The 22444-nt window shown below is 43.0% G+C and overlaps 1 protein-coding gene across 1 annotated transcript in view; it reads right to left on the bottom strand.

The window, feature by feature from the left end:
• Positions 1-22308, bottom strand: part of LANCL3 (LanC like family member 3) — a 36221-nt gene extending 13913 nt beyond the window's left edge. Inside the window, exon 1 of the mRNA XM_021553035.3 lies at positions 21718-22308. Coding sequence (XP_021408710.2) covers positions 21718-22263 — 546 coding nt within the window. The 5' untranslated portion in view covers positions 22264-22308. The remainder of the gene's footprint in view (positions 1-21717) is intronic.
• Positions 22309-22444: the final 136 nt, after the last annotated feature.

Raw genomic sequence — 22444 nt, 5'->3', positions numbered from 1 at the left:
GAAATTTTGATAGATGCATGAGCACTTTCAGGAGGTAACAGCTACAGTTACATTATTGTGGAAAAACCTTCTATGCACATAAAAACATTTTATTATGCACCTAACACATCAAATCTCTCTCTGTTACACTTCTAACAAGCCACTTACATGAATTTGATTGTAAACTTCTGATGCTGTACATAGTGTGAAACTAAGCTGAAGAAAATGGGTCAATCTGCAAATAACATAACAGGAGCTTTGCCATTGCTCTCCTATGCTGGTAGCCCAGCAGAGGGAGCTTGTGAATTAGCTATAATAACTCAAAATGCTGCAAAAAATGATACACATGTTTTTGTTCAGCAAGAGAGTAGACACTGGTCATTTCATGATACTTACTGCAACACATGGTATTTCAGTTCATTCCTTAAGCTTGATCTTTTCCTGCCAAAGACAGGGACTGGCATTGTTCAGGAACCTTTCCATGCAATGTCACAGCCAGGTTTTTCCCTTTCAGATGATGGTAACACCTGAAGCCATGGAAAAGCAGCAGGTACAATAACAGGATCTGTCTCCCCTTAGTGTTATTCCAGTTTGATTGATGTACCTCTCCTTTGGCACAGTGAGAAACCCAGATCCAAGTACACAGACACAGAAGCTCATGAGTCTGCTTCCCTCAAGAGCACTGTCAAGTACACCCTTCTTTTAAAGATAAAAAATACAGTTTTAAATCTCCTGAAAATTTTGGTCAATAAATTAGATTAATTTCAGAAGTACTATTCCTAATGCAGTCTGATGCTGTAACAGCACCATGCATTGTCTTGGAGTGTACTTCCCCAGATTTCTCACAGTAACAGTGGCAGTGACAGTGTGGTCAGACTCACAACAACTACTGCTATGGTTCTGCCAGTTTACTGGAATATGGTACCTGACTGCAATCCTGAGTAAGTCAGACTTCCCTATAGATCTCATTGGCATGGCTTAACATGTGAACGTGGGTGGCTTTGAAGGTTGCTCTTTGCCTCAGCACCATGGGCCAGAAAAGCCAGTCCTGTCCTATTTTGTGGGTCACTAATCATTACTCCAATCAGAAACTGAAGGCTGCCTTTATTCCTAATGAATCAAATTACTGGTAAATAAGACCAAACATAAGTTTTGTTACATTAAGAGTACAAAACTTCCACAGGTCCTACCCGCCAGGACTGTGTAGCATTAAACCCATCAAATTCTGCTGTTAAACTTGTCCTTCAGAAGGGGAACATGAAATGTTCCAGAAAAGGATGGAGCACAACTGTCACTGTAGACAGAGCAGTGTGCTCAGAGCAGCTGGTGCTGCTACACAGTTGGTCAGATGCAATGAGCATCTCAATTCCTTATGTCTCCACTTAAAAAATGAGTTTCAAAGAAAAACAACTGGCCCTTTGTGTGGCTGACAACATTCAGGGTCTTTGTGTACACTGTCCACACACACTTCTCTCCCTTGTGATTGTCACTGATGGGCATTTTGATTTGTCCTAAGGGAAGAACACCAGGTAGGAAATGGAGGAGAGCCCAGCTGGCCCAACCTCCAGCATTTTACACCCTTTTGCAGGCTGATGTGTACCAAAGTCAGTGACAATAATCACAGGTTCCCCCACACCTGGAATGCATTCAGCTCCAGGGCAGGAGGGTGTAGGCAGCTGGGCACTGGCCTTTTCTCCCAGGGAACCAGTGACAGCACAAGAGGACAGAGCCTGAAGCTGTGCCAAGGGAGGTTTAGCTTGGACATTAGGAAGAATTACTTCACAGAGAGGAAGATTAGACATTGGAACAGACTGCCAGGGAGTCACTGTCCCTGGAGGTGTTGAAGGAAAGACTGGATGCAGTGCCTTGATCTGACTGACACATTGGTGTTCAGTCACAGGTTGGATCTGATGATCCCAGAGGTCTTTTCCAACCTAATTGTTTCTGGGATTCTGTGGTTATGCAAGCAATCACACAGTTTCTCCTGTATGGTATTCTTTCCTAAGGACATTTCTCCCTAGGTGTTCTCACCACAATGCCCAGCAGAGACAAGGGGAAGGCAGAGGGTATGTGTGGAGGGGGAGGAAGCACAAGAAGATCTGAGTATCTTTTGATGCTGCTGCACTTTTCTTCAAGCTCCTCCTACCCTGGGTAAATGAAGAGAGGGAAACATGAGTTTTTCTTAGTTACACTCAGGCTGCCAATACCTCTTACTCTGCTGCACCAGGATGTGGCTGGATACACCAATCCAGTTGCTATATAGTGGCTCTCCCAGGTCTTGGGAAGGAAAAAAAATCAGTTCTCCATTACTATCACTACTTGAAGAAAGTAGGGAAGCACCACCTCCCTGCTCTCTGCTGCTGGAGAAATGAAGCAGGGAGGATGCCAAGGAACAGATACCAGATGAGAACAGTTCAGATAATCACCATGACTGAGGAGGGATCAGCCTGCCCACTGAGAGCTGAGCAAAGCCAGCAGGGCACTTCTCAGGAGGACAAGTCCAGTCACAGAAGTGAGGTATCCTGGGATGCACTCCTGTGCTGAGGCTTTTGAACAGCAGCTGTCTGCACCCCAGCTGCATGTTCTCTGCTGCCTAGTCGAGGGTTAGAGTTACCACAGAGCACGGAGAGCCAACAATTTAATTTCAAGCATCTCTCCCTAGAATTGCACCCAAATTCAAGAGGATGAATTTGAAAAGCGTGTTTTAAAACATGAAAAAGATTTGCAAATTAAGTGAGAAACAAACCCAGCACTGCTTCGAGAGGCTTTTTCTTACATTACAGAATTCTACCCCAACATTTTTCAACAAGCATGTAAAATCCCTTTTTTTTCCCCTTTTTCACTGTTATTACTGACTAGCCACATAATGCATGGCTGAGCAATTATGGGGTCACAAACTCTGGGAACTGGCAAAAATGGATGTATCAGAGATCACCTTTCTACAATTCAGATCCTTGTTTGGAGCTCCTGTGTATCAACACTCCTTCACCAGACAGAGGAGCAGTGCATGACAGCTGCAAATAAATATGGATACTGCTTTCCTTTCCATTCTCCCCTCACAGGTAGGAAGAAGATTATTCATGTACAAATTTCATCAGTGGGAAGTCTGACTCTGTTTAGTCTCAGCCAGAAAGTAAATCAGTGCATGAGTTCTGTAATTGGCTCATAGTAAAAACACAGCAGAGTTGTCAATTCCTGATGGGAGATTTATCCTTCTGCTCTCCAGATAGGTGTCCCTGACAGTGCTGCATGATGATGACAAACACCTTCCAAGCTGGGCACCCTGCACTCTTGTTGGGGTAACAGTGTGCTGTAGCTGTACTGCCCCAGGATCCCATCCCATTTATAACACTACCAAGCAAGGAACATCTGCTCTGCTGTGTATACTGGATCAGCTTACTTCCCCTTAACAGCAGGTCTGCTGGTTCTCTGGAAGTGATTCCATGCCTTCATCTGTTCCACAGATATTTCCTGTGGTAGCAGAGCTGTCCTGGTGCTTGGACTGGCTCATGAATGCAATCTATGCAGAGGCATAAGAAGTACTATCCATTCTTCCAGCTCCAGAGCAGCAGGGAACAGGATTGATGAAACAGTCCTTGCAAGAGACAAAATCTTTGAAGGAATGAGAGACCCTCCCTCCCCAAACACTGCATAAACCTGTGGCTTCAGTCTGAATTTAAAAATTATGCAAGTCCAGTTCATTTGGGCACCATCATTTGCTACTAGGAACTCAGGCAGGCTGCTTCTTGGGAAAAGGAATTTATTATTGTTTGTACATCTGCAGGTCATCAGGAGATGGGCAGAACTCGATTCCGAGTCAGTCAGTAAAGACTAACATTAGTCAAAAAGAACCTGACCTAGGCTTAGAGTTCTATAAATGAAAATGACAACTGTGCCTAAAAACCAAATAAAGTTGATGAGCCATATTTGAAGATTACTTGAAGGTCTCCAGAACCAGACACTTGTCTCCTCATTCTTTTACTTTATCAGTAAGAGATGTGAGATCCCAAAAAAAACCCCAAGTAAAACTAAGAGATTATACTTAAAAGCAACTAAGTAATAGAGAAAGCAACTATGTAATACAATAAATTAAATGTACAGGATGAGGACAGAGAAAGACTGATTGCTAGTTCCTTAAGAATATCTCTAAGGAAGCTCATAATTCTATTCATCTTAAATAAAGCCATACCTTAATCACTCACAGTAATGGAAAAGAGCCTTCTCAGCCTCATGCAGCACTTTATTTTTTCAATTTGTCAAAGTCACTTCAACTATTAGATCATTCTTATATCTTTTAATATCAAAGTCCTCATTGACCTGAATGGGTCTTGGCTGTGGACACTGTTAATCCTGGCAAGTATCATGTAAGAAATGCTAAAATTTTACAAGTTTCTTAGGGTTTCTTTATCCTGCTAGTAGCACCAAAGGGCTGGCTCATGATTTGTTGGGACTGATGATTTTGTCCAAGTTAGTTCTTAAAGACTGAGACTTCAGGAACATTAATTACTGACAGAGTAAAATGCTGACCTCACTTGCAGAGAAGCTGAGTAGAGACAACTAAAAGATACAGTTGAGCAAATGTCCAACTCTTCATTGATCCTACTCTCATTTCCATCAGTTTGGAGGGAACTGACTAGCACATGCACTGCCATTCATTGCTCTAAACCAATGTTGAGTACATGACTTAGAGGCAATAAAAAATATTTGGGCTTTTTTAATCTCTTTTTTCCAAGGCTGATCATACTTCACGCCTATTGAAAAAAGCTGCATTTATAAGCAGTAGTTCTCCCTCAGACTCTCAAAGAACTGTCAACAAATATTCTCAAGAAGGCTGTCTCCTGTGATGAGCCAGGCAACACGTCTTCTGCATCTAAATTAAAGAGACTAAAAATTTCAGTTGGGGTATGAGGCACCATTCCCCTGAAGCCAGAATTCCAAATAATGTATTTTCTGCGGAGGCGGAGCTCGAGCTCTACTCGTGCTACAGATCTTCTTTGCTACCACAAATACATTGTTTGAAGAATTAAAATAAATAAAATTAAGAAGTTTGAAAAAATAAAGAATTGCAGTTTATATACACACAAGCAAAATGTATTGGATCAAATTATCTCTCGTCTTGCTTGATAGTCAATTTAACAGGAATTCAGTTGCCATTCAAATTAATATCCTAGGTCATGGTTTACAGATACAGCTGAGACTGTCAGACATTTAAGTTTTCCATGGAGAATTTTTTTTCTGTCAGGACTACAGGATTTGGCCTGGACTACACCTGTCAAAAACATTTTATCACTTTTCAACTAATCAAATATTACAATGTAAGCAATTGTACATCCACTTAATTTTACATATAAAGTGTGCTGCTGGGTGTCATAGGTTTGTTCTTTCTTCTTTTTTTGGCTTCCTTGGAGTTTTGTTCAGCATTGTTGACACAGTTGCAAGTCACAAAATATGCCAGGGACATTTGAAACTCAGAAACCAGAGACTTCATTCTATGCATTATTAGGCAGCTTTATGTTATTTTCCCCTTTACATTAAAAATACTGCATTCCATATCTGTCACTATCATCCAGTCCTTTCATCCTCCTCATGCAAGAATTCCCAATGTACTTCCAGTGTCTGCAGGCTTCTTTTGTGAGTGATTAGACCTCCTCCTCCTGTACAAGCCAACGTGCGTCATTCACAGGCTTACCAAACTAAATAAGAAAACAGATACATCTCCTCAAAGCCTCATGGCAGAAGTGCTGGAACTTAAAAAAAAACTGATGGAGGAGGAGAGGCTGCAGAAAGTAGCATTTGGAAAACTATCCATAAAAGACTGTACAGCTTGTTACTGTTAAAACTTGCAAAAATTAGCTACTACTCATTCCTTCATTTGCTTCAAATTAAGGCTCAGAAAGAGAACACAGTTGCTGCCAGCATCAGAGGCTCCTAACTACCTAACTAACTAACTAACTAATGCCTTCAATTCACTGGGATTTTTTCCCACATTTAAAATAAATAAAAGCTTGGGCTTCCATGCTAACATGCTGCCTAGGGATGCATGGAATGCCCCAACAGGGGCTGTATGATGCAGGTGGAGCTGTAACAGATCAGTACCTCAGGAGTCCCTGACCTGCTCCCAGTCTGACACTCAGGGAGCAGAAGGACCTAAACCATGAGTGACAATTGCTCAGTGCTGTGAGCAGGTCTGTTATCTGCTCAGTGTATTGCAGCACTGTGGGAAGCTGACAGAAAGTGTTAGGATGCATGAGAGTAACACTGAAATGATTATTTAACAGCTACTTTAGCACTGATTGCTTTGTTCTTTCTTCTGATAATTCAATAAACAAAACAAGAAGTCAAGCAGAAATGAGTACTTTAAGGGTAATTAAGAAATTCTTCTAAGTGAAGCTAACATCTGTTTTCTGGACAGGAGATAATGTGTCAAAGAAGATAATGTGTTAAATAACATAAAAATTTACTTTATCTTGCAATATATGAACAAAATTATGGTTTATGAGAAGCTGCAAATTTAAAGGCAAAATATCTCTCTGCTCCCCCAAGACTAAGCTAGGGAAATTATTTCTACAAAATTTAGCTGAGTCCACTCATACTGCAATTTTAACAAACCAACTGAACTTTTCCATAACTGAGAATTTTTAGAAAGATCTTTGGCTTGGCTGCTGGAAGAGCTCCACCACTCCAACTGAATTAAATTTGAATTCTTCAGAGCCCATGTTGTGTAAATAAATAATCCGTCACCTTTCAACTCATCCAATATTACAATGTAAGTACATGGATTCCTGACTGTGAGAAACTAGAATGTTAATGGTTAATGACTCAAACAATTTCCCATTTGTGCTTTGCACCCCTGAGGGGCAGGGAGTGAGTTTTTGGGTGTGTGGTGATGAAGCCTTTGGTCCCTGTAAGACCGAGGGTGTAAGCACCCAGCACCAGGGCTACAAGCCAGGCTTTGAGCCAGGTAAGAGGCAGATCCTGCAAGGTGGGATGGTGCTTTTTATCATGCCAGTTGTCCTCCCTCAGTTGTAAAACTCCCCCTGCTACCCCAAGGAAAGGTCCTGAGGGTGTTCATCCCCTTTGATGGGGCATAACTGGCTCAACTAGGTTGAAGTGAGAGGCAAGAAGGGCTCATAAACCACCAAAACCCCCCAAAACATTCCCAGGCTCATTTCTGAGGCTTTCTCCCAAAGGACTGAAAGTTTCTCCATCAGGGAAGGTACCTGGACATTCTCACCAAGCCTAAGCATACATTAACCCATTGAACTTTGTGTTTTGGGGGCTTCCCCGACCCCCAATGCATCAAGACTGTGACCATCACTTTGACCAATGGACATTAAAATTGCATCAAGTCTTACTGCAGGATCCATTGGTGAGATATCTTTCTACTCTTATGCTTTTTTTTTCTTTTCCCTCGTTCATTTACTTGAGTGTTATTTTTATGGTTTTATATTGCTATATTACTAAGGATAATAGTAACCAAAATTATTATTTTATGGTCACATACCAGCTCGCCTTTGCAACCAAACTATTCCAAAATAAACCCTATCTATATACATTTACAAACACCAATCATTCAGTGTGGTTTCATTCTAATCTGCCCCAAGGGATCTATTAATAAGAACTCTTGCCTTCAGGGATGGGTCACAACACTGCCAGATGTTGCAAGGCCAAGTCATAGAATCAACTCCCAGAACTTAGCCCATCAATTCTGGAAAATAAATGAACCCTTATGTTTCAGAGCATAATGCAAGTCCTTAATGAAAGCAGGTTAGGCATGAGGCATGGTACACACAACACATTTCAGAACCACTTTCCAGACATTTGTGTAGCTGAGTCATCTAGCACTGGTACAAGACATTAAAGCAGATGGAGCACTAGAAACAAATCTTGAAGGAGAAAGATTTGTTTATACACTATCGTGCTCCTCACTGCAATCAAGTGGAAGCATCCAACTGTCCATGCTGTGCTGTGTGTGAAACAGTTTGAAAACTGTTATTTAAACCTGTTGTGCAGTTACTGTGCCTGTGCCATGCTGCCAGCAACAGTTTCATCCCTTACTGCCACTTCAGGTGACAAAGACAGCATCTGGGGCCCATCCCTCCAGGCTGTGCTCTGAAGAATGTTTGAGTATTGAACAGGAGTAATTTCAATCAGAGGTAAAATAGGATGCTCCAGCCATCAGCACACTCTGCTGAGAGGCATCAGCTTAAATCACTGCACTGTGTCAGAAAAAGAAGGGAGGTGAATTTGAATTGCCAGGTCTGTGATGAAATCTCAAGGTTACTGCATATAAAAAGGAAGACCCCCACTTGTACTGCAATTTGCTCAGAGCCCATTTGATCTTAAAATCTGTAAGGGTGACAAGAGGTGAACACATTCTGCCCTTGCTACTGGGAAAAGATGTGATGCCAAATTTGCTTTTACTCTGCAGCAGGTCAGACCCTTGGGGCTCTGTGAGAAGAGCACTTCCAGCAAACTGGGAGGGATGAGCTACGTGGGATGTGCTCCCCAGCTGCAGCTTTACAGCCTCCTTTGGAGGATGTACAGATGAGTTATGGCAGGTGAGGTGGAGTGCAAATGGCCACTCACTACCTGTGGGAAAACTGGAAGGAGTTGCATAAATACCATGGAGAAAAGACAGCACTATAGATCTGTACCAGAGCTCCACAGATGGTGAGTGAGGTAGCTGTTGGCCTATGAATTTTGGCATGGCTTGTGTGACCCTCAACACAGCACTCTCAGGATTTGCACACCTATCAAAAGATACCCAGAAGATTTCCAGGGCAAAAATCACGTGCCTTGGACATTTAAGAGTATCCAACCTTATTCACCAGCCCACCAGGGAAAGATTTGACTACAAAACTTTTGATGTTTTGGCATCCAGAGCGAGTTCTAGGCAATGGAAAGGTCTGAGGAATCACAGAGCGAATACATCTTTTCTCTGTTGGATGGTACAGCTGTGTAAGGAGTCCAAAATGGCACTGACCTTGTGGATGCCTTGTTGTGATAATGAGAACTGGTTATGGCTTTTCACTGATATTAGCTGTTCATTCCCATGGAGAATAAATGCAAAGGAATGTAAGGAGAATTCACATTAAAGTAAGTGCTGAACTCTGATTTACTCAGGCCCTGTCATGTCCACCTTGCTTGAATCTCACTTTCTTCCTAACATACAGGATAGGTATTACAGATATTTCTTCACAGATACGTGCTCTTACACTAAAAAATAAAAATAAACCTTGTGTTAGCTCATTTTTTAATCTCTTGAGCTGTTCTCATACTCTCTGCCTCTGCATAATATCTGGCACTTGCTTCAGTTTAAATGCCAAATCAATTCTTATCCAGATATCTGCCTCTTCTGGATCATTAATGAATATAATAAATAAGGCTGTTTGCTACATCAGTCCCTTATTAGTACTTATGATTGGCTTTGCTTGTGGTTCTTTCAGCCAAATCCAAATCCACAAAGTCCCATCCAAGCCAGCATGAATTAAGTTTTCAAAGAAGATTATCTTTGACACTGCATCAAAAGACCTATTCAAATGTAAACAAGGTATTGGCTACTTTCAACAGCCACTAATTTTATGATTCTGTTGTTTACAACAAGTGATCTTGCTTGTCTCAAAAGACTTCTTTATTCCATGTCATGCTGCTTTATATGCACAGTTCTACTATGCAGATTTTTATGAGGCCTGTGACACCTGGAAGTATGTCTAAATATTTGCTGCTAAGGAACAATGTGGCTACCTGTGAAATTAGTTAAATGAGGTAAATGACACAACAGCATCATTCAGAGGCTAACTAAAGCATAAAATAGTCACTTAAAAGTAGCACCAGCACTGCCTTCAAGCAGGGGGAATTCTAGAGAACTCCATGCTGGCATCATGCCACTTTTACTTTGAGTGATGATCTGCAATTTGTGCCATGCCAATAAGCCACTGAATAGAAATATCAACTTAAGCTACAGGAAGAATGCTGACAACATAATGCAGGAAAACCAGATGAAGGTGATCAAGTCCTCTGAGTCACCTGAATTTTACTCTATCCTTAGACTGTGGGAGCAGCCTGATGTAGTAAAAATCCTGATGTTCTGTATGGGGCTCCCAGATACCCCAGGGCACATTGACAAGACAGCTCTGAAGCAAAGGACAGTAACAAAAGAATTTCCAGGGGCATACAGTGCCATTAGCATTGCCTGGAAATATGCCCACAACTCCAAACACAGTCCAAGTCATATTTCAAATACAGACAGTCACTTATAATTCAACACTGCCACAATTCAAGGGCAGAGTAAGAGTCATGGGATTTATTTGAGGAAGTGTGGAATAATGTGCTCTTTAAAACGTAGCTTACTTGGTAAGTAATGGGATTACTATCTGTATTTTTCTTCTAGTTGCAAGATTGCCATTTGGTACCATAATAGAATTAGGAACATTTTATCTATCTTCCCTTTGTGCTACTTTTCCCTCAGTTCTCAGTAAACCAAGCAGACTTTGGGAAAAAGAGACTGCTGTAGCAGAAGGCACAGTTCGTATTACTCTAAGAGTTCAAACCTCACACAGCAAGGAGGAAGAATAAGAGCCATGAGACAAATCACACCACTGCTATCAGCAATAAAGACATATTCACAGCACTTGGCCATTAGCTTGCATGTAATTAACTATCAGGAAATACAATTCCTCATGTTACAGATGACACATGGTGCCCTGAGAGCACTCAATGCCATCTTCTCTTTTGCTAGATTTGTCAATTTTACATGACTGTTCCCTGCAGCCCCACAGGAGGAAGTGAGCAAAGTGAGACAGGAGGGCCCCACACGGTTATTTCTGGACCTACAGATCACAAAGTGTGTTTTCCAAGGCAAGCTTGTTAAGTCAGAATACATGTATTTAAAATCCTTTACCAGATGCCTTTCATACCCTATTTTGTGTGGTTAATATTCTGATGTCCTTGGAATAAAACTGCTTCACCTCAAGAGCCCAGAAGGACACTGAAGTTCTCTGATATCTGTCATGCAGAACCTGAAAGAGATTCCACAAAAATAACAACAGGAAAAGAACCTCCCTCATAGCCCCTGTGCTTGAGGGGTGTCCTGGCAATCTGCAGACACTGGAATGTTTTATTATCCCCTGGCCTGTAATTTAGCTTTCAGAAAAAGGTTTAGTCTTTTTCCCCTGCTGCATCTGTGGCTGCTCACACATCACTTGGGACAGGGAACTCTCCTCCTCCACGAGCAAAGAGCACTGAGGTGTTTGATTAACACAGTCAGGAGATAATGTTCCTGCAGTGCAGGGGCACAGGCACTTCTAGGGGTTTTTTTTGTCTTCTTTCAATGGTGGGGCATGGTCTACCTCCTAAAATCATCCAGGCATTTTCACTGACAAACACTCAGAGGTGTGGGGCCCTTGAGAAGCCTTCAAGCTGCAGCATGCACTAAAACCAGAGAAAAAAGAAATCTTTATACCAAAACTATTCAGATCCACAACCTTCCCAACTACCTGCCAGAACCAAGAAAGATTTTGTCAAAACTTAATATTTAGATACTACGAGAAGATTCTGCCCTTCTTTGATACAGCAAAGACTGACAAGAAGACCATGGTGCTGAGTGGGTCCTTCTGAACTTCCCTGCTGGCAACTGCAAGAGAAAAAAAAATTACAATTCTTCACCCATTCAAGGTACCAGATGAAGTCAGAGGTGGAATGGCACTGTGAGCCTGCTTTTGGAGAAAAGAGGCAAATGGAGAAATGACCATGTGCTTCCTATGTACTAACTCAAGGATAGCTGAGCCTGGAGAAGACTTTGTGGAGATTTCATCAATGTGTATAGCCTAATATATACCTGATAGAAAAGAGCAGAGGAGACAGAGCCAGGATCTTCCTAACAGTGCCCACTGACAGAAAATTCGACTTAAATATAAAAATAAAGCCTTTTTACTGTAGGGTGGGTGGCCAAGCACAGGAACAGGTTGCCTAGGAAAGGTACAGAGCAGAGATATTCAAAACCAAGTGGGCACAGCTCTGGGAAATCTGCTCTTGTGGACCCTGCTCTGAGCAGGCGGCTGGACCAGAACATCTCCAGAGGTGCCTTCCAGCTGTGGCCATGCTTTGACTCTACAACTGTGCCAAATCCAAATCTGAGTATGCTCATCCACTGTTCAGATAGACGGTGTAGATTTTATTCATTTAAAGACCCTTAGATTCAAGTACAAGTTTGACTCAGTTTACCTGTGTGTTATTTTTTTTTTAAATATTTGTTTTACCAAAATAAGCCAGCAGTCCCACAGTGCTTAGAGAATAAAATCAAAATAGTACAAGTGCATTTACACTACAACTCTATGTTTTGTCTCCTGGATGTGTAACAGTCAAATGAGCATTATTTCTAGGCATTTTTGATGGCATAATTAAAAAAACCATGTATGGATGAAAATGGCAGCCTGGCATAAGAAAGCTCATGATTGATTCAGCTCTGCAAGAACAAAACCAAACAAATCAATATTTATTTAAAGAGCCTGAATAAGTTTCATTTTCTGTTCTACTGCTATGAATTTTCCCCAAGTTCATATTTGACCAACTTAGCTCTGATCAAATTTAAACAGCTCCATGTGGAATGTGTATCTTGCAGTCCATTGCTATTATAACTGGAATTCTGACTACTCAATCACTGGCTTAGTCCCAGAAAACTAAAGCAAGTATAGCATTAGCCATTTCACAGATGGCAAAAAGAACAGACAACACTGAGCTTTATCTTTATATTAGCAACTAAAGTAAATCACAAGAACAGACTAAATTTAACCTCCAGACGCTTCAGATTTCACTTACTCCTTGATTTCTAATGCGGACAAAATAATTGACTAAATACAGCCCTCTCAGATAAATTGTTCCAAGTGTACTTCCACTAAGGAACTCTCAACACTTCACAGGTGTGGATATGTACTGGCACACCTCCAATTAAAACACAGAATATTCCCAGTTTTATTCAGGGAACAAAAGCAAAGAGATTCTCTAGTTGGTATTAATGACATAAAGCTCCTTCAGGTGAAGAAGCTTCTCAACTTTCATATCACAGCACAGTTCAATGATTCCCTGTCACCACATGACCCCTACCTAACTTCACTTGTTCAGAGATTTTCCTAAAGAATACCTGTCTATGAGCTGCAGCCCATCAAAAGGCTGCTGGATAATAGCAGGTCATGAGCTGGAGGTGAGTCAGTGTCAGGCTGGTGTGAGATGCAAACATCTCACTCATCTGTGTATATGGGAAAAAGACCTGGAAGAAACAGAGTTATCTCTTTGCTAAACTAGAAAGGCCTTTGCCAGAACCACATGTCCAACTTCTGGCCCTCTTCAGGAAAGGTTGGAGGGACACTGGCAGAGTGCAATAGGAATGACCAGAGATGCAGGAGAACATAACACACATGGGAAGATTGGAAGGATTAGGATTGTTTAGAGAAGAAAAAAAGTAAGGGTAAAAAACTGTAACAGTCTTGAAATTATCATCTAAAGAGCTTCTGCAGAGAGGAACAAAGCTTCTTGCAACTTCTCAATAGAGGACAAGGAAATCAGGGTTAAATTACAGCAAGATTCAGCTTAATCATTAGGCTGGACTTTCTAACAAAGCAGTGGGTCAGACATCCAGGGCAGACTCACTGGGGGTATGAAGAGCAAGGGAGGGGCTGTAAGGAATGACAGGCACAGGTACACCTTCCTGTGGGCTACATGGCAGCCTAACTTACCTCTCAAGGTCCCTGTCAGCTCTCTGATTGTTGTAGGGATGTTATTTAGTTGTCAGGACTGAGACAAACTACAGAATGCCACCAGGATGGAATAAGCAATAATTACCATTTTCCAATTCGGCACTGACCCACCAGCACAGAGCTGCTTTGTCCTGTGCTGTTTGTAGACCCAGGCCCACACATTTTTAAGAGCAGCCTTCATTTAAGAGCAGCCTAAATATGACCAGCATATCCCAAATTTATAACATTGTACCAATGAGGGACTAGAAGCATCCTGCAAAGATTAGCCACACAAAATAACTAAATGCCTTGGACAGATAGAAGGTGTATTTATCTGCCACATTCTTTTTCCTCCCAGATAATTCAATGCTATCAGACATCCTTTCCATCTCACTCATGATCCACTATTCTTCAACAAGAGATACCAAGCCATTAAAATGAAGGATTCAGGAATGCTGAATTACTGCAAAAATAGATTTATGGTTCTTCTCTCAGACATCAAAATATAGTGAGCTGAGACACCAAATGACTCAGCCACAGCTTGGACTGCTATTAAAATACTTTTTGATCATGTTTGCCTAAAATGAAGCAGCTATTTTAATTATTTTGCCTTGGTACTCCAGCTCACTAACTATCAATTGAAAATAAGCCTACAACATAGATAAGAAATAAGTGGTTTTGACAGGATATTGTCCCGGAACTCTGCTGTAATGGAGTGGACAGGTTATACAACATCACTTGGAGCTTAATCTCATACTTGTCAATGGTCAAAGAACTCCCTGCCATGACAGACACAAAGACATGTTTTGACAAGTCATCTCATCAAAAATTGTGACCTGATTGAATATTGAATTCATTTTTTTTTTTAAAAGGGGTAGAATAGAGAAGTTGGGTGACAGCAGGACCACAGGACTTGCTCATCTCGATTGATCCTCTCAACAGAGCTTTAATTCTGCTCAAAGGCAAGGCTCTGGAGAACCTGATCTGCAATGGAGCTGTAGGCTGATTTTAATTAACAGAGAAATGTAGGATCTACTGATTTAATGGAGGTGAGACAAAAGAAAATAATATTTTTTTTACATCTGCACCCTGACAGATGTGGTGCATAGCTGTGCTACATCTTTATGTAAAAATCTAACATTCTAACAGTGTGTATTACATGGCTACAGAGAAATTCACAGCTTACTTTTATCCCTCCATTTCAGTGCTGTGAAGTGGTGAGGATGCTACACTTTTACAGAGTAATTGTTTGTTAGCCTGGTGCTCTTTTCTTTCTCCCTGGAGCAGCTCAGTCCTTCATAGTCCTTCTTCTTTAGCCTGGTACCAAAGTAAAGTTTACTAACAGCATTACTGTTCAGGTTACACATTGATTTATAGTATTATATGCACATAACAGAAAAATATCAGTGTCAGAAGTACAGCAGTGTTCATGAAAAAGCCTGTATTTGCTTCCAGACATCAGCAGTTGTCTCAGTTATTCCTTAAGGAAAATATGGAATATAACACATAAGGCTATGCTCGGATTTGCAAGCACTGAATGTGATGACAGCTATTTTTGTAAATGTAAGAGTGTATGCAAAAAGAATATGGGGACAGAATGGGCGACAAACGAAAAACAAGCTGACAAAAAGAGCAATTTTCCTCAACAAAATGTAGCTTACTCCTCTGTCTGTCCTCTTCTTGCTGTGTTTACTGTTCTGTTGAACTTTTACCTTCTTCTAAATTGAGTACATTGGCCATCAGATCTCCACCGGTCTGCCAAAGAACCTGATTTTAGTTTTAAACCTCCCCTGCTCCAGGGACTACATTATTTCTTTCCTTTTTCCTTTCATCCTTGAGTTCTGCTACCCCCTACACCTTTCCATTTTTCTGCTTTTGCCAGCAACTAATTATTTTGCTTTTAAAATAATTTTTAAATTGTCTCTCTCTTTGCCTTTCTGTTCAGCCTCTGTCAAATGTCCTTTTTCCCCATTCCTGCCTGTTTCTGCCTCCACACACTCCACCACATGAGCATGTTTGATATGCACACTCCTGCTTTCTGCTGTGTCATCCAGTGTCACCTGTGTGTTAACACTGTTAACTGTGGCTTTTGGTCCTGTGTAAGAACCAGGCCAAAAAAAAAAAAAAAAAAAATCACAAGGGAAAAACATCAATGTCAAATATTGCTACCTGTAGAAACACAGCATAGTAATACAGTTCTTCGGTGTACACATAAAACACAACACACAAAAATGTGAAAACCCAGAAAAAAAAGTGAAAACTCAGATTTAAGGACCCTGTGCCACCAAAGGGACACCAAGTAAGTAATGCTGTGAAAAACAGCAGCTCCCTGCACCCTCTGCCAGAGATCCCCTGCTCCTGTGCTTCAAACACTGATGGCTCCAGATGCTCGCAGGGATTCAGTCTCCAGACACGCTCCACAGGTCCAAGGAACTGCCCAGCACCTCTCCACAAGCCTGTCCTCATTTCAGCTCCTGTGCTTGGTCCTGCAGCTCTCACCTCCAAGGCAGAGCAGTGCACAGGGCAGGGACTGCCTGGAGCACCTCTGCTCCCAAACAGCACCGACCTACTCCAAAGGGGGACCTCAAAGCTCTCCCCTCAATAGGGGATAACGAGGAAGGTGACTGAACTGACAAAGTTTAAGAGTTAAATGCTGGCATATGAAATTTAAAGGAGTCAAGAGAAGGATGGAAAAGTAGAGTCCAATTCTGGATACAAGAGGAGCCTCACATAAATATATTTCCTTTTTTATTTTTTTTTTTTTTTGTTAAAATCTTCTTGGGCTGCTTCTTCAGCAGAAAGATGCTGCTGCATAGGCAAATGTTCTTCCAACAGCACAAAGAGGCACAGAGAAACAGCACTGCTTTTGTACAGAGCTGTCTTTTTAATACCACACTTCAGCTATAAGCAGTTAAAATCCGTATTTCTGCAGCAGAATACATAACTTATGTCACTAAACTTGTGTCAATCAAACCCCCAATTCCAGCAAGATCCAGTCTGTATTACAGTGCTTTTTTGCTGGCTGATAAACAGTGCACTTGAAATTCAACATTTTAAACCTCCAGTTTTCTACTTTGACTCTACAGCTGAATATTCAGGGTCCACTGCATTGAACTGAATCCAGTCATTATCAAGATGTTCCCATCTTTCACTCTGAAGGCTGTTAAAATAAAATGAATTTGCATTGCTTTGCTGAAGAGAAACAGGAAAATTCTGAAATGTATACCCAAATTATTTTAGATTCCTTTAAAAAAAATCGAGATGCAAATAATTCCCTTTGTTTTACTGTTTACTTTAGAAAAAGCCAGTTTTCAAATCCTGGTTAAATTCATCAATTTAAGCAAACTAATGCAAAATTTATCCCCTCTGTGTAGTTTTGAAAACCATGGCTAGGAGACTGTACATTTAAAAGAGGCAGGCTAGGATGAAAAGATTTTATCTTTACTGTTAACTCATTTTAATCCTGTGGCAAAAAAAGAGATCCTGGCTGTGTAGTGGCCTGCATGAAATGAAATAATGAAATCAGCACAGTCCCAGCCAGCACGATGATATCTGACATTTAAAACACCACAACGTTTCACATAAACTGGCAAATTCTTCCACAGAGAGGAAGGACTTTAATGACCACAGTGGAAGAATGAAATATCACCTCAAAGGCCAAGCCTCTCCTTTCAGGCACAGGTGAGAATTAAAGCCTGACACGGGGATTCTGCACTACAGCACTTGGAGGAGCATCAGTTTTGTGGGTATTTTGCAGAGCTCCCTTCAAAGACCTTTAATTTGTATGTCATTCAGAATCACTATGTTCAGCATTAATACATCTACATTCCAAGTTAAAGAGTTGCAAATGAACATGTCTAGGCAGGTCTCAGGAAGATTCTTCCTCTCACACTTTCCATTTTTTTCCTAAGAGATTGAAAAAAAAAAAAAAAGCGGAGCAAAGTAGCCTACAAGAAGTCTTTAAATACTCACTGACTATCAGGAGGGAAGGCTCTAAGGAGCCAATAACATCACCTAGAAAGTCTGAGGAGCTGAAAGAAAATAGTTTTCATGTATTTGTACCTTCTCTCCCAGAATATGACAAAACACACACTGGTTGGACCCGTCACGTTCCACACACTGCACATCCATCCCTTCCACTGCCTCTTAAAATAACACCCAACACTTCCCTTGCTCTGGTACCCAGATCCCAGACATCCCACAGCAGAGCTATTCCTGCTTTCCACATACCAGGTGACTCATTCAGCTTGATTTGCAATCTCCTGAGGTCCAGGACAAAAGAGGTGCTAGATGGCAGCCAGGACAAGAATGGTTTTCACCATTTACACTCAACAAGGTCCTGCTGGAAAGACCATGGCCCTTTTGAGCAGGTCCTGACAGAATATCAGACTTATGCACACTGACAGGATAACACCCCTGGAAATGCAAACCAGATGTGACCTAGCACTGGCTAGAGCTGTCCCTCTGCCACAGAGACAGGAACCACTGTGGCACTGGAGAGCCCCTAAAGGCTCCCAAGACTCCCCAGAGCCTCCCTGAGGAAACAGGTTTGGCCATGTTGCTGCCACAGTGTGCTGGTTCACCTTGTCACCCCTGCAACTGCAGCAAGGGTCTCTCACAGGGTGCCCAAAGTCTTTTGAAACCAGGGTCTCCAATGGAATCACAGCCCCAGGCTGTGCCAAATGCTGCCCTGTGCCTCCTCCAGGACACCACTGCTGCCTGTGCTGCTGCAGCCCTGAGCCAGTGGAAGTCAGTGGAGCCCATCCACAGAGTCAATTATTAAAAGATAAGCCAAGCTGTGCTAAAAGGCAGCAACATCTTTAGCAGATGGTAATACAAGGAGCCACTTGAACTTCTGTACCTTTCCCATCATCTGACAGTTACATTGCCAGAAGGGAGTGCATCGACCCAGGCACACCATGCTCCATCAACCACAAAATGGGACAGCAGCATCACAGAGAAAAATTGAGGAGAGGATAAGATATTGTCCAAACAGAGGGATGGGACCACCATTTTAATGGTGTCTTACTGCTGTTTGCCTGGGCAAACAGAGAGTGAGTGGAGGTAATTAAAAGCAGGACTGACAGATTTCCCCAAGGACACACAATGAACCAACACTACAAGCATTAGAAAAAGATGTACTCAAGAGAGAATAAAACAACTTTTTCCCCCCGAATAGTGAAAACACAGCAGTTAAGGACAGCTAAAGTACATGCACCTTACACAAATGACACACTGTTTCTGCCAAAACAGTATTTTACCTTTCTCTGTCTGGGAAGCACTGACTGCAATGTAATGGAAATTAAAGAAGGCATGAAAATAAACATCTTTCCTAATGCACAGTGCATCATGAAAGTCAAATCCTGTTAAGCCTTGACTGTTGAAGTAATCCTTACTCATGCAAAAAATCCCAATTAATTAATCAGGGAAAAATGCTGTATTAGCCTAAAAATCTGAAAACCAGCTGAATACAAATGCCTTCTTCACATGAGGTCAGTGTTATCCAACAGACTGGATCCTTCAGGACAGTCCATTAACTTCATGAAGAACATGTGGAGCTTAAAGACACCGGGACTCTTTAGCAAGAAATTGAAGTATTGGGGCACAGCAGCTGAGCTGAACGCGTGTCTGCTGAGATAAAGCTGTCACCTTCCTTCCCTGCTTGGATTAAACAAAAAACAAATACAAGACATTAATGATAAAATTCCCTCAAAAGGCTTTTTTCAAGGACAAGTGATTTCTCATATGTAGGTCACCGTTTGACTCCTTCAGAGGAAAAAAACATGCGGGCAGCAGAGTCTGTGTTTCAGTGTAAGGAATGTATTTCACTTTCTGATGGAAATACTTGCACAGTGTCATCAAAAAAAAAAAAAAAGAAGGAAAAAAAGAAAAAAAAAGAATGTAACAAGAAAACATGCTGCAATGAGCCATGTGAGGCTGTGCACAATCAAATTACAGGAGGTTGCATTTTCCAGCGGTTCGAATCACAAGATACTGCTTCTATTCTGGGATGTACCTGGTTTACAATTTGACCTTGGGTAATAAATGACATGCACTCTCTCTGGGCATCCCTTTCTTCATTTGTAAAAAGATGTAAGGTTTGGTCTGGCAATGTACTAATTAAAATAATTCTGTACTAGGCTGGGAATATTTATTGAAGAACACAAATTTTGCTCAAGCTTGAGTACATACAGACTAGAAATCATAATTCTCCTCATAAAGAAGCCAAATATTTCAGTTGCAAGTTTTTTAAATATTTGTTACAATTTTAAAAATTAATTTGATTTTATTAATTATTAGTGATGTGCTTTGTTTCTTGCACTATGCATTTAAAATTACAATGTATTTGACAGAAGAAATAATACTATAGAAGGACATTAGCTCATCAATGAGAACATCAGCAAGGGGTCACAGGATATGTTTTATTGGCAAAATAGCAATTAACCCACCTGAAAAATAGATTCCACAGTAGGTGCACACCTGTGCTTACCTGTGGGGATGTGTAACTCCTTACAGCTGCCTTTAGTACAATTTTTCACCAAGCAAGCAAACAGAGGAGAGCTCTCCCACTGCTCACGCTGCCTGTGAGAGGTGACTGCACCCACTCTCCCAGCTGTTCAGCAATTGCTCTCAGGGATGTAAGGCACATGGAAATAGCATTAAATAAAGCAGCAGAGTGCAGGGTGCCACCTCCTTCTGTTGGAATGCCACAATATCATCATAAGCACTGACACAGGTGCTGGACACACTCCCCCAGTGAAAACTGAACCAACAGGGATGGCTTATTTCTCCATGAGAAACCATCCTTTCAGGCAGGCACTGCTGCACAATGGATTGTGATGTGTCTACAAAACTTTCCTGTCATGGGAAAGGCCACCAAATGAAAAATTGGGTTATGTTATGGTTAAAAATAACATAACCATGTTTATGGTTATGATTGCCAGACAATCCTACACAAAGAAACAGCAGGCTTGGTATGCTACTTGAAATGCTTAGTGTGGTTACAAATTCTAGTTCAAGGCAATCAAGTATTTAACATTCTCCCTGGCTTCTCTGGATACCCTGGAGCCTCCTGAGACCTCCATTAACTGAATCTCCTCAGACTCCAATTGCAGTGACTGGTATTGGATGGGGCAGAGCCACTAGTTTTTACATCATTTATTTACTTATAAATAAATCTTGCTTCCTCTCATGGGAGGGAAGAAAGCCAGAAGCATATGAACTTACAAATCAGTGGTTAACAGAGGAAACACAGATTGGACCTGACAAGAGAACAGGGGAAAAAGAATCTACCAACTGCCTGCTCAGATACCACACTGGCCACTTAGTAACAATCACCACAGCAAACACAATCAGTTGCAATAATTATTATGCCATAATCAGTGGAAGCTCTGAATTGTCAGTTGAATTGTACTGACAGTGACAATGTCCTGGGATAAAGTCCCGACCACTGAAACCAATACCGTGCTGAACCATAACCACATCTCAGACTTCCAGCAAAAAATTCTTGCTCTCATTCATGAAAAGCACCAAAATACAGGGCCAGATTTCCGAAAGTCTGTATGCTGGGGTTAGCAAGACCAAATTACCTCTGAAAATCAGGCTCCCTGCTTACAAATTACAGCGCAGCACCGCTTAGTATTACAAGGTTCCTCATTCTGTTTTACTAAAAGCTACTTCTCTTACCCACTTCATTTTACGGAAAGTATCACGAAAAGCCCGGGGTGGCTTCTGCCAACTAATTCAGCACCCGGCAACCAGCAGCTGATGCTCTCGGCGTGCCCCGGGACGCGGCGCTCCGCTGCACAGCCGGGACCCCATCCCGCTGCCCCTGGCCAAAGCCGCATCCTTTCACTTCGGGGGGCAGACTGACGGGAACAGCTCCCGGGACTCGCTGCCCGGGGGGTTTGAGGCTGTCCCCCCAAAGTTCAAGCTGCGGACAGCCGCGGCACCGCCGCACCCCGCTCTAGCACCGCGGGCAGCGTCCCGGCCCGGCCGCCCTTACCTCCATGCCCAGCCGCTGCTTCAGCACCAGCGCGGCGCACAGGTACCCGGCGCGGCCCACGAACAGCTCGTCCGAGCCGCACTCGAGGAAGGAGAGCGGCGCGCAGACCTCGCTCAGCTCCCTGAACTTGCCCAGCGGCCGCGCGTACTCGGGCAGCCCCAGGGCGCGGTAGACCAGCGCGGCCACCGCGTACACCCCGGCGCCGCCCAGCAGGAAGGCGGCGCGGGTGTCGGCGTCGGCCTCGCCGCATCCCTCCTGGTAGCGCAGGCAGGCGTCCACGACGCGGCGGGCGGCCCGCAGGTACGAGTCCCGCGACGGCGCGAACAGCGGGCACTGCGCGACGTGGTACAGCATGTAGGCCACGCCGGCCACGCCGCCGTACAGCCCGCCCGGGCAGCCGCGGGGGCCGCCCAGCGCCGGCAGCTCCCGCAGGATGCGCTCGATGGTGGCCGTCACCAGCGGCACCGCCGCCTCCCTGTCCGGCGCCGCCGCGGGGCTGCCCGGGTAGTCATCGAAGCGGTTGGCGAAGCAGCGCTGGCTCTCCATCCCCCGCCGGCGCGGCCGCTCTGCGCAGCGGGGAGCGGCGGGCGGGAGCTGCCGGCCGAGGGGGCGGAGGGAGCGCCGGGGAGGCGGGCGGGAGCAGCGGGGAGGCGGGCGAGGGGCGCTCCCGCCGCCGCGGCCGCCGACGGGGCGGGCGAGGCGCGGCCGCCGAGGCGACGGCGATGCC

The sequence above is a fragment of the Lonchura striata genome, chromosome 1 (assembly GCF_050655825.1).
Source record: "Lonchura striata isolate lonStrDom1 chromosome 1, ASM5065582v1, whole genome shotgun sequence".
Classification (NCBI taxonomy): Eukaryota; Metazoa; Chordata; class Aves; order Passeriformes; family Estrildidae; genus Lonchura; species Lonchura striata.
This window is presented reverse-complemented; position numbering and strand designations above follow the sequence as displayed.